This window comes from Nothobranchius furzeri, chromosome 11 (assembly GCF_043380555.1).
Source record: "Nothobranchius furzeri strain GRZ-AD chromosome 11, NfurGRZ-RIMD1, whole genome shotgun sequence".
Classification (NCBI taxonomy): Eukaryota; Metazoa; Chordata; class Actinopteri; order Cyprinodontiformes; family Nothobranchiidae; genus Nothobranchius; species Nothobranchius furzeri.
The window spans coordinates 48,142,330-48,156,125 of record NC_091751.1 but is presented as its reverse complement, the minus strand read 5'-3'; the positions used below and the strand labels follow the sequence as shown (position 1 = coordinate 48,156,125).

The 13,796-nt window shown below is 40.5% G+C and overlaps 1 protein-coding gene across 1 annotated transcript in view; it reads left to right on the top strand.

Moving 5' to 3' along the window:
• Positions 1–13,796, top strand: part of b4galt2 (UDP-Gal:betaGlcNAc beta 1,4- galactosyltransferase, polypeptide 2) — a 256,599-nt gene that overhangs the window by 228,668 nt on the left and 14,135 nt on the right. Inside the window, exon 7 of the mRNA XM_015956622.3 lies at positions 6,875–6,979. Coding sequence (XP_015812108.1) covers positions 6,875–6,979 — 105 coding nt within the window. The remainder of the gene's footprint in view (positions 1–6,874; positions 6,980–13,796) is intronic.

Genomic DNA, 13,796 nt, shown 5'->3' with positions numbered 1-13,796 from the left:
TATATTTGAATGTTTTTCCAGCTTTAACACAGAAACCAAATGCACCCGAACAGAAATCCCCATCTGATCACGTTCAACTGAGGATGGGGTGTTCTTGTGGGATAATGAGGTTGTTTTGTCTCATGCATCCTTTGTAAACACGTTTGTTTTGACAGGCAGTTTCAAACACTCAGATTTGTTTTTTAGAGACGCCACAATGCTGCTGTAGGCTATATCGCCCAGCCCTAGTGCGTATGTAAGAATATAGTGAGAATGAGTCTAATGTTTCAGTCATTTTGGCAGGAAGGTTATACTGAAACATATTTCATATCCAGCTGGTTGTGGGGATTGTCAGATTTCTCCTTTCAAAACAAAGGAAGGAGGTACATAACTACCGTTTACCATCAGTGAGTGTGGGGTTGTGTGTCTCCAACGAGCTAATATTGCAGCACTGACCATTGTTATTTGACGATGGCTGGCTAAAAGCTCCAGAGTTGTTTTAAGTGGTTGCAGTAACCAAATTTTACCACAGGGTGTAATTTTTACTTAATTTCTACATAATGCACTTTTAAAGTGACTGTGTTTATTTTTGCTGGAGATAGGCGTAGTAGATACCTAAATCGTTGCAAGCAAGCAGTATTTTTGTGTTGGAGTAATGCCTTACCAATGGATGCCCATTTGGGTCAAAATGCCCTGGGAAGTGCAAACTTCAGCAAAATAACATGCACATTAGGGATGAGAGAGTACACCACTATCTGTATCTGTATCTGTTCAACCAACTAAATTATCCGTATCTGTATCTGTACTCGGAATGGGCGTGGCATAATCCGGAAGTGGGCGTGGTTTAACCGGATGTGGGTGTGGTTTATATCAATATATTATTTTAAGTCTGAAATTGATATGGAATGATCAGAAGTTGATATGTGTATTGTTTATTTGAAAACTATTTACAGAGCAGCCTCAGAATTGAGATTAAATATTTTTGATCACAATATTAAAGAAACTTTTACAGAACAAGTTTTTCAATAAAATCAGAACACTAATATTTAAGTGCATGGATTAATACATCTGAACTCGTGCAGTAGGAAATATGAAATGCTAGAACCAGACAGAACTTTATAAATATATATATATATATAATTTTAATTTGATTAAACTTATTTTTTTCTTAACGTTCTTGGCATTTTGCCCACACAAAGTTAAACAAAACAATGTTGATTAAGGTGTGTGTCTCTGAGAGACATAGAGAGGGTGAGAGGGAGAGAGATGGAGTTAAAAAAATTTAAAAAAACCCGACCGGAGCGGAGGTAGTGAGTTAATGCAGCACGTCAGCTCTGTCTTGTCAAACGCACCATGTACAGTAAGTTACGAAAAAAGTAACTTTAAATATTCAACTGAAAAAGGGGCGAGCTGAAGAAAACCTAGGGAAAACTGAAGAAACGTGAGCAACAGTGAAGCAATCACAGTGAGATCCGTTACTGTCTGTGCGTGTGCGCGGATGAACCGGACAGACTGAGCTCCTGGCTGGCTAGAGAGTTTTGTGTGTAGGGAGGGGCGGGCGCTCAATGTGACTGGCCAATCACAGAGCGTGAAGACAGTCAGTTACCCAATGAGGATTTTCCTTCAGCACGATTACAGATATTTCCGAGGTTTACTCGTCTCATGCTCGTATTCGTCAAAAATGCTTTATCCGTACCAGATACTCGTCTGAAACGAGTATCCGGCTCATCCCTAATGCACATCAGATTCTCTTTCATCACTAGCAACAAGTGAAGAGTTAAATGTGTAAAACAACAACATTTATGAATGGCAAAAGTTTTGTAACCATTTGTTACAAATCAGTAAATACATTTTGTCCTCACGGGCTCCCGTAAAAGGAAACATAGCATCTAATATGGCATCGCCCAGAGACGTGGGGTGTTTCTCAGTGTTTAGGCGCCTGACCTTGCGAGGCAATGTCTTGCGAGGTCAGGCGCCTTTCTTATGAAGACACTGCCCTTCCTTATTCAAAGAAAACAGTTAAATGGAACTGACTTGCATCACGTGACCATGGTTTCCGCGGCAGTCACGTAACATTGTGTGACACGGGAGATAACATTATATTTTATATGTATAAGTTTCAACATAAAAATATAATGAGCCTTTTACCTTTTAAATTGTGTATATATTTGTTAAATTAAATATAGAAGTGAGTTACTACCCGCTAGCCACCGAAGCTGCAACTACTAGAATCCAACCAACCATAGCTAAATTCTTTGGATCTGAAAAAAACATTTTAAATTAGTTGACTTACTTTTAAACTTGAAATTTGCCCCTGAGGTAGCTGCCGGCTATTGAAAATACAGCGGTGTATTCTGGGTAATTTTTGACCAAGGCTAGGCTACAAGACACCTCCCGTGTATCCTTACTCAGCTAGCTAAACGGCTAACAAACGGAGAACAAACGCCTCGGTAGAACACGAACATTGGAACACGTCTTGGTGGTTCCTGATGAAATATCTCCTAGGCAACCGAGGCGGGGCCAAGACATCAAGGCGAGGTTCCTTGGCATTGAGAAACACCCCTTAGACCCGTTCCCGTGTATTTTATACCTGATTTTTATGGTTTTATGTTACAAAGCCGATAATATTTTCAACAACTGGGCAGCATTTAATTTATTTTCAACAACATTTTGACGGCCATTTCCAGAAATAAATGGTAAAAACTACACATTGTGTCTTTAAAATTGTAACTATTGTTTCCTGTCAGAGTTTTAAAATTCAAGTCAAACTGGTGTTTTTGCCTGTCTTTTCTAAAGCAAAAGTTTGCATTTCATTGACCAAGAAAAATTAAAGGTGTGGTTCACTCATTTAAACAATACATTTGCAGTGGTCTCTAGTAGGAATTAATGCCTTGTAAGTCATACTCTGGGGAAACAAAGTTCCAATGTGCCTGTTTCAGGAATTAAGAGAGTCAGATCAGAGTTGAGGTTCAGGCGGCAGGTTTTAGAGTCTTATTTCCTGATATTTGGACATCTCGCATTGGATTGGCTAACAGCAATGCAACTCTACCACTGACTTGCAATGTTGATGTTTATCTCCTCAAATAACACAACTCTAAAGAAATTCTCCCTTGTGGTGGAGTTGCTAATGCCAACGGTTAGCTTCTACTAGCCTAGAGGGTCTTTTTTCGTGTTCCATTTAAGACAGACAGCTAATGCTGCCTTTGTGTTTAAACACACCAAATTGTTGATCTGTTTGACATGTAGCTTATAGTAAAGATAAAACTGTAGTATATAAAAATGTGAATATAAGAAGGGATTTCCAAGCCTACAGGGCAACTGAGATGTAGAACTGTGCATAAAGTTAACTAAGTTCACTGCAAAGAAAAGGGGGAAATTAGTTGCTGCATTTGTCACTGTCAAATACAGTACTTTCAAACATAATAAATGGTGACAACTATGCAAATGCATGCACACACATTTGCACTGACAAAGGCAGTTCTCCACGAATCTCTGCCAGCTCAGCAAAATTTCTTGAGCAACAAGGAATATATTTGATTCATTTTTTCATTTAATTTCTATTTTGCTGGTTTAAAATTTGAATTAGCACATTTTTTAGTAGTTAATCAGCTGCATTCTGGTTTGTTTATATTTAGCTGGTATGTAAATAAACAAGCATGTTTATAGGGTTTGGGGTGAGAGGGGAGGAGACGCCAGGTGAAAGAAATGAAGAGAAAAAACACAGTAGGAGAAATGCTGAAAAGAAATGTTCCTGGGTAGAAATAATTAATGGAAAGAACAAGATGAAGGAAACACACTCATTGACTTTGGAGATTTCAGAAAAGTTTCTAAGCTTAAAGATGTGGTTCACTGACAAACCATTTTTTAATTATTATTTCTGAGTTTTTAATGCAAGCTGAACATGAAAATAGTCTCCTACGCCTATCTCCTGCATTAGCCTCTTATAGAAAAGACGGTGAGATTAGAAACCCTCACATATCAATGTCACATTGTGAATTTGCATTCACAGCCTCGCCCATGGCTTGCACCCGCCCACAGAAATGCTTGTGTGTGTGTGTGCAGCCTCGCCCATGGCTTGCACCCGCCCACAGAAATGCTTGTGTGTGTGTGTGTGTGTGTGTGTGTGTGTGTGTGTGTGTGTGTGTGTGTGTGTGTGTGTGTGTGTGTGTGTGTGTGTGTGTGTGTGTGTGTGTGTTTGTGTGTGTGTGTGTGTGTGTGTGTGTGTGGCGAGGAGAGAGAGCGGAGAGTGTGTTGGTGATAGTGACTTTGTAACATGGCTGAACATGTTCTGTTAGCCAATCAGAAGTAACGTGTGTGTGCATATAATTCATAATAATGAGTAATCCTGCTATTTTCAGCCTACCTCTGCACCAGCAAACTTCTGCATCTCAGAGCAGGGGCATCATAACATCTTTTAGAATGACTCATAAGGCCTTGATTTACGCGTCAAATGTATTAAATAAACGAGTAAACCACACCTTTAAAATGCCCCTGTTCCTTTAGGATTATCAAATTTGGACATATGCATTACTTAGAGCTTAGTAGGTAAATTTTTCACCGTTTCAGGGTTTGTAACCATTTAAATTGTTCATTGCAAACTTCTTTCTTTCACCGCTACTCGCCAGTGGGTGAAATGTGAATTTCATTTAAAACAATATTTCTCTCTTAAAGTAATAATATACAAGATGGCTACACATTAATCACGGAAAGGAAACTATTTCTTGATATTGTGAGAAAAAATGACAAAGTAGTAATTCACTTGCACAGCTACATAACAGTGAGATATGACTGTGTTCCCAGAAAGGTTTCCTCGGAGCAAATAAACTCATTTTTCCTCAACCAAGAAAAGAGAATCTGTCTCAAATGTAGTTTTAGACGCTTTTGCACCATGCCTAGAAAATATAAATCCTTGCCTCTTCCAAATAGTTGGTTTTCACAGACATACGTAAGCAAGAGGAATGTACAGATTTGAAAACAAAAAGGCATGAATAAAAATAAAAATAAAAACCTACTCAAAGGCTAAATAGTGGAGAAAAGAAGAAGAGAGCTATAAGATGTCTAATTTTGGAGTGTAGAGTAGGTGAGCTGGTGCTGAGGGGCAATATCAGGCATGAATGCTTTTTAAGACACAGAGATTGCAGGAACCAGAGAGCTACAGTAAGTGAGAATTGTTCATTCACTCCACATATAAGCTTCATTCACTGGAGATATGAATATCAATGTCTCTCTCACGCTCAGGGTTTAAGCCGGGCCTTACGCTGGAACAGATCTGTCATTTTTGTTGTCTACACTCCATTTGTTGTTGCATTAGATATAAATCTCTCTCCAGATTTGCCCTTGAGTTGAAACTTCTCTGCCTCAAATTCTCTGCCTCAAACTTGCAGTGCTGTTTTTGTTTAAATTTGTTCAGACAGTAAATCCAGGTGGCTTGTTTTTTTTCCCAGCTGTTGCGTGGCAGATCCACAGCTCCCAGAATGGAACAGTTAGATGACATCAGGTCTTCTTTTCATGTTTATCTTTGCATCATATATGTTTGATGCCAATGCTGATGCAGACACTTTACAACAAGCAGAATCCTGACCGTCTCATCTGACTTTTGTCCAGAAGTACAAAATGGAGATTATAACAAAAAAGGGGCGCGCATGGATTTAACATGTTCGTGTGACCCTAAGATCACTCAAACAAATTAACAACATCCACACCTAGGGAAGGTGAGTAAAGTTGTGCCCAATGATGCATAACAACAGAGTAAATATTAGGAAGCTGGAATCAAACTGCCAACCCTCTGCTCATTGGATGACTAGTTCTACCTTCGGAGCCAGTGCCACCCCACAATTGTCTTAAAAGCAAGTAATTCACACAGCTGGATGGAGATGTTTTCTACCACACATACCAACCATAATGTCCAGTTTTGTCCTCATTCACATTTTATTTTTTACACTAGTTTGTTTTCCAGCTTGAGTTTTCGGTCTCCAACAGCCTATGGGTCTTAGTCATCCGCTCAGAGCAAATGCACACCAAAGTGCAATACTCAGTTCCACCAGTAGGTTGAAGTATGTTTGTGTTTATTTATCCAAAGCGACGTACAATTGTTAACCTATAGAGCATGTTGTGATCAGTGGGGGGAAACCGGAGTACCCAGAGGAAACCCACGCATGCACGGGAAGAACATGAAACTCCACACAGAAAAGTAGCAGCCGAGTTTCGAACCTGCAACCTTCTTGCTGCGAGGCAACAGTGCTAACAACTGCGCCACCATGCAGCTCGTGTAGTAGATATCCTCATGGAAAAATAAACTCATTTTACTGCAACATCTACAGGTGTGGTTTTGTCTCTATCCAGATAAACCAGCAGTGAGTGTTTCTGTGAATGAGAGAGAGAGAGAGAGACGCTAGCTAGCTGTTTTCTGTAGCAGGGGCGCTGTTGCCCAGCTCCCCTAAGATGAAATGTATAGAGATGCTGATTGGCCAAAAATTCTCCAGTTCTCCCTAGCAACTAAACATGAGTGGCTGGCTAGCTGGAGCTCAGGGGAGCTTTTTCCAGCGCCCCAGGAGTGACATCAGTGAGTCTGTTGGAGAAAACGTTCTGAATAATGAGTGACAGTTTGTGAAACTATGAGTACATATTTCAGTTTGCATGTAGACACACAATCAAGCAAAACGAACATATAATACTAAATATATGTATATATATTGCAGTTTTTTACACCCCCCCCCCCCCCCCCCCTCAGGTTTCCATCAGTTTGGACTAAATAGATTAGGTTTGCATTTATTACTATTAGTAATAAATTTCTCTTCTCTTCTTTTGTACCCTTTTGCGTCTCCATTTGTCCGTTTTCTCATTCAGCCTTGGCGTTTCCCTTCCCCTCCTGACTCTGCTACTGTTTGTGTTGCAGGATCACTCTCAATGGGATGAAGGTGTCCAGGCCAGACGTTCGCATCGGCCGCTACAGAATGATTAAGCATGAGAGAGACAAACACAACGAGCCCAACCCTCAGAGGTACTGCATCACTGTCCAAACTGTAGATCCACATCTTTACTTTTGCATCGATCCTGCTGCTTTTGTTTCACTGCTCCCCCGCTCACATTTCTCTCTGATTCATGATTAATCTTTTTTTAAACATCTCAAATATCATAATTTGATCTGTTTCTTCATGATTGTTCAAAACACGAGGCACATCACGTCCACAAAATTTCTGTCATCCAAGACAGGAAAGTGGAGCTGAGGATATTCTACAACCTTTCACCCACGCTAGTTAAATGATATCTTTAGCCCTTTATTTTTTTTTCATAGGTTCATACATTCACACCTGGAAACTGCCTGCTGTTAGTCCAGCTCTCCTGCTGTTTGCTCACCAAGCAAGCCCTCGTGAGAAACTGCAAGCCGAAGGCAAAATACTCCCTTCGATACACCTTAGAGGTGTTAAAGTGTGTCATTAGAGACTGTCTCAGTGCCAGAGTAGCTCTTTAGGTCCAGTATTTGGCAAAAATTGTGTTGACATCCCAAGCCTTGGGAATGGAGAGACAAATCTGTTTTATTTGCTGTGTTAGCTTGAGGGGTCTGCAAACGTCCTTCTGCTCCTTTGATATTGCGAATTAGACTGATCACAAACCTCGAAGCAATTAATTCTCATTTACATAACACTTTATCTGCTTTTATGGTGATTTCACGATTTGAAAAGTAGTTTAACTTCTGCAGAACGTCATTGTAAGTTTTTTATCATCGCTAGAAACCCTCCGTTACTTTTTTAATATTATGACACATTTCTTTGTGTTTTTTTTGGTCTGATTATCTTGTTTCCTGCCTTGTTCTGCCTCAATTCTATTAACATTACAAATCGTTCCTGGATGGGTTTTAATTTTACTAGCTACTAAATATTTTTTAGACTGTTCTGCAGAGAGGAGCCTTTTTAAAAATCAACTTGCAACAGAATTTTAAAGGTCCACTTCACTCATATTTTTAGTGGTCTCTAGTAGGAATGAATGCCTTGTAAGTTGTTCTGTGAGGGGAGAAAAGCTCAGATGATGTTCAGCAAGTACATAAAACATTAAAATCAATGTGACAACATTAAACGTCAGATTTTAAAAACAAATTTAAAATATACGAATAAAATTAGATGAAAGAATAAGATCAAAAGGCAAAGTTAAAGGTCAAGCGGTTACAGTGCAGAAGGTGCAGCATAAGAAACATTTGTTCAAAAACTGATGAATGTGTTTTGCATATTCTATTTTGATTTAAAAGTTACTAGAGTTGGGGCATGTTTGAGGTCATGAGGAAGCTGGTTCCGTCTGTGTGCAGTTAAAGCAGCTGCAACTTGTTTGATTCTAATCTGGGGTTCTACCAGCTGACTGTTTCCTAAGGATCTCAGAGCCCTGCTGGGTGTGTAACCCTTGGACACTCACCCCGGGTTTCCACGGGAGCCGTCAGCAGCACGTTACTGCAGCAGCACGTTTTGCTCGTGTAAGCTGCTGCTTGGCCCTTCCCACGAGACGCGAAGCAGCAGGGGAGCAGCTGTCACCGACCGAGCACGAAGTCACACGAGTGACTTCGTCAGTAAACACAACAACAAGCAGGAGAAAACTACAACATGGCTCCAAAATGTTTGTGTTTTATGTTCTGTCCGTTTTATAATCGCCAATACGGACCTGAAAAACAAAGGAGACCGCTAGCTAGGTGATATCTTCTCACGGGGACGCACAGTTAGTAACTTTTTTTAAAAGGAAAGCAACCGGAAGGCAGTATGTTTCTTTATTCTGAAAATCTCGGGAGCTTCGCTCCTTTTCCGTGTCCGATTTCCTGTCTTTCCTTCCCCAAAAATGTCGAACTTGACCCGTTTCAGAGGCGTCGCGCGTAGAAAATAGAACCGGCGCGTAAAGGCCGCGACATGCTGCTCCTGAGACGCGGCCGACTCGCGCTGCTGACGGCTGCTGACGGCTCCGGTGGAAAAGGTTCTGTTGACCACAGCTGTTCCTATCAGCAGCTATGACGTGCTGCTGCAGTAACGTGCTGCTGACGGCTCCTGTGGAAAGCCGGGGTCAGGCTCATATGCTGTAAGGAGGTCCGACATGTATTTTGGCCCCATGCCATTGAGTGATTTATAAACTAGTAGAAGCACTGAATAGTGTCTGCAGTTTACCGTCCTAGCACTCCACAAAATGCTTCCAATATTCAATTCAATTCAAGTTTATTTATATAGCGCCAAATCACGACAAGAGTCGTCTCAAGGCACTTCACATAATTAACATTCCAATTCACAGTTCTTTAAGCCAATCAGAAATAATGTTTCCTATATAAGGAACCCAGCAAATTGCATCAGGTCACTGACTAGTGTCAGTGACTTTACAGCAATCCTCATACCAAGCAAGCATAAAGCGACAGTGGAGAGGAAAACTCCCTTTTAACAGGAAGAAACCTCCAGAGAATCCTGGCTCAGTATAAGCAGCCATCCTCCACGACTCACTGGGGATCGAGAAGACAGAGCAGACACACACACACACACACACACACACACACACACACACACACACACACACACACACACACACACACACAAAGTAATGTGTCTATAGTTATATTGTGATGTCTTAGTAAATATTCTATTTGGTGAAAGATAAACTTTATTGTATTTATCCTAGTGGATCTCTAATTAAACGGATAAACTAGTATTAGCACACCAAAAGTCAAGGAAACCAAAAAGTTATTATCAGGAGAGAGAGAATGTTTAAGTGGTTAGCAGCAGTGTGCTAGTCGATGGCCCCCTCCACGAGGCAACCACAGCCCAGCAGAACGTCATCGCCGCTTCTTCTGGGGAGAAAAACACTTACAGAGAAAATAAAGTTAACAGCTGAAATTGCACAAAATAGTACAGTTAAAGAGCAGACTGTAGAAGAAAGCAGTAGAGTGTGAGAAGTGGTCAGTGTCTCCTCCAGCAGTCTAAGCCTATAGCAGCATAACTGCAGAGATAACTGGATAATCTATCCTATTTAGATGTAGGCATGTTGGAGGCAGGGCAAGGGAGAGCCGTCTTTACCGACTGTACACTCCACCTCCCTGTACTCCCCTACTTGTCCAGATTTAGGCTAACATCAGATTTTAACCATAGGCCCTATCAAATAAAAATGTTTTAAGCCTATTCTTAAAAGTAGACAAAGTGTTTGCCTCACGGACTAAGGCTGGGAGCTGGTTCCACAGTAGAGGAGCCTGATAACTAAAAGATCTGCCTCCCATCCTAATTTGAGATATTCTTGGAACCACCAGTAGACCTGCAGTCTGAGAGCGAAGTGCTCGGTTAGGAACGTATGGAACAATCAGATTCCTAATGTATGATGGACCTTGATTATTAAGAGCTTTATATGTGAGAAGAAGGATCTTAAAATCTATTCTGAATTTAACAGGTAGCCAATGTAGGGAAGATATGATCTCTCTTTTTAATTCTCATCAGAACTCTAGCTGCAGCATTTTGGACAAGCTGAAGACTTTTAACTACATTCTGTGGACTTCCTGAGAGTAATGAATTACAGTAATCCAGTCTTGATGTAATACAGGTGCTGGCCAGTAAATTAGAATATCATCAAAAGGTTGAAAATATTTCAGTAATTCCATTCAAAACGTGAAACTTGTACATTATATTCATGCAATGCACACAGACCAATGTATTTCCGATGTTTATTACGTTTAATTTTGATATTTATAGGTGACAACCAATGAAAACATCAAATCTGGTATCTCAGAAAATTAGAATATTCTAAAGGCCAATGAAAAAATGTTTGTTTCTCTAATGTTGGCCAACTGAAAAGAATGAACATGAAAAGAATGTGCATGTATAGCACTCAATACTTAGTCGGGGCTCCTTTTGCCTCAATAACTGCAGTAATGCGGCGTGGCATGGACTCGATCAGTCTGTGGCACTGCTCAGGTGTTATGAGAGCCCAGGTTGCTCTGATAGTCGTCTTCAGCTCCTCTGCATTGTTGGGTCTAGCGTATTGCATCCTCCGCTTCACAATACCCCATAGATTTTCTATGGGGTTAAGGTCAGGCGAGTTTGCTGGCCAATCAAGGACAGGGATACCATGGTCCTTGAACCAGGTGCTGGTGGTTTTGGCACTGTGTGCAGGTGCCAAGTCCTGTTGAAAGGTGAAGTCTGCATCCCCATAAAGTTGGTCAGCAGCAGGAAGCATGAAGTGCTCTAAAACTTCCTGGTAGACGGCTGCATTGACCCTGGACCTCAGGAAACAGAGTGGGCCAACACCGGCAGATGACATGGCACCCCACACCATCACTGACGGTGGAAACTTTACACTGGACCTCATGCAACGTGGATTCTGTGCTTCTCCGCTCTTCCTCCAGACTCTGGGTCCTTGATTTCCAAAGGAAATGCAGAACTTGCTTTCATCAGAAAACATAACTTTGGACCACTCAGCATCAGTCCAGTCCTTTTTGTCCTTGGCCCAGGCGAGACGCTTCTTGCGCTGTTTCATGTTCAAGAGTGGCTTGACACACGGAATGCGACACCTGAATCCCATGTCTTTCATGAGTCTCCTCGTGGTGGTTCTTTAAGCGATGACTCCAGCTGCAGTCCACTCTTTGTGGATCTCCCCCACATTTTTGAATGGGTTTGTCGTCACAATTCTCTGCAGGGTGCGGTTTTTCCTAGAGCTTGTACACTTTTTTCTACCACATTTTTTCCGTCCCTTCGCCTGTCTGTTAATGTGCTTGGACACAGAGCTCTGCGAACAGCCAGCTTCTTTAGCAATCACCTTTTGTGTCTTGCCCTCCTTGTGCAAGGTGTCAATGATTGTCTTTTGGACAGCTGTTAAGTCAGAAGTCTTCCCCATGATTGTGGTGCCTTCAAAACAAGACTGAGGGACCTTTTAAAGGCCTTTGCAGGTGTTTTGAGTAAATCAGCTGATTAGAGTGGCAGCAGGTGTCTTCTATATTCAGCCTTTTCAGAATATTCTAATTTTTTGTGATACCAAATTTGGAGTTTTCATTAGTTGTCACTTATGAATATCAAATTTAAATGTAATGAACATTGGAAATACATTGGTCTGTGTGCATTGCATGAATATAATGTACAAGTTTCACGTTTTGAATGGAATTACTGAAATATTTTCAACCTTTTGATGATATTCTAATTTACTGGCCAGCACCTGTAAATGCATGAACTAGTTTTTCAGCATCACTCCTGGAAAGTATGCTTCTAATCTTAGCAATATTCCGAAGGTGGAAAAAGGAAATCCTACAAACTTGTGAAACCTGGGATTTGATTGACATGTCCTGGTCAAAGATAACACCAAGGTTCCTTGCTTTGTTCGCGGAGATTAATGTAATGCCATTAAGGTCAGGTGATTGGCTAAGCAATTTCCTTTTCTGGATTTCTGATCCAAAGATGAGAACTTCCGTCTTGTGTTGATTTAAAAGCAAAAAGTTTAGAGTCATCCAATTTTTTATGTCCTCAAGACAAGCCTGTAATGTACCCAACCGATTAGTTTAATCAGGGTTAATGGATAAATATAGCTGAGTATCGTCAGCATAACAGTGGAAGTTTATCCCATGCTGTCTAATGATTTTACCAATTGGGAGCATATATATATAGTAAAAAGAATTGGTCCAAGCACTGAACCCTGTGGTACTCCGCAAGTAACCCTGGAGTATGAAGACGATTTTTCATGTACGTTTACAAAATGAAATCTGTCAGACATGTAGGATTTAAACCAGCCTAACGCTGTTCCTTTGATCCCTACAACATATTAAAGTCTTTCTAAAAGAACATTGTGATCAACTGTGTCAAAGGCAGCACTGAGATCTAACAAGACTAGAACAGACACAAGATTCTCATCTGAGGCCAGGAGAATATCATTTGTAACTCTCACTAATGCAGTTTCAGTGCTGTGATACTCTCTAAAACCAGACTGAAATTCCTCAAACAGAGCATTAGTGTTTAAATGCTCACATACTTGGATGGCCACTATTTTCTCCAGGACTTTGGATAAAAATGGAAGGTTAGATATTGGTCTATAATTCATTGGGTCATCTGGATCCAGAGAAGGCTTCTTAAGTGAAGGTTTGATTACAGCAACCTTAAAATCTTGTGGTACATACCCATTTACTAAGGATAGATTGATTGTATCTGGAATAGGGACAGTAACCAAAGGAAATGCATCTTTAAATAATTTGGTTGGGATTGGATCCAAAATGCAAGTTGAAGGTTTAGATGAAGCTAATATTTTTGATAACTCTGAAAGCTCAACTGGATCAAAACGGTTCAAGCACAGATGAGGTTCTACAGTCACCTCTGAAGCTGCCTCACTTACTGAGGAAGAAGAAATCGCATTAGGGAGGATGCTAAAGATTTTGTTTCTAATAGAATTAATTTTACTTGTAAAAAATCCCATGAAGTCATTGCTGCTGAGGGATATTATAATATATATATTATAATATATATATATATATATATATATTATATTAGATTAGACTCATGGTCAACAATTCTGATGGCTATGCAAAGTGTAAACAAGAACCAAATTTAGCAGCTCAGGCCACTGGCAGACAGAAAATATGTCCATGAGCCATGAACAAAGCCTTTTCAGCAAATCAAAAATTGTTTTTCTCACAGCCAGCCCAGAGGCTCTTTTCACTTCCACTCTATTTCAGAAAAACGTGCAAAAATCCCTTCCCCGTAAATGTGCTATTTTATGCTTTGATGAACGAGACCCAATATGCAGAGATGAGCCCTTCTAGACACATTAATCACCAGGAGTATAGCACCTCACATTAAGCTGCTTAAATGTGGATTATCACTGTTTATTCTCCACTA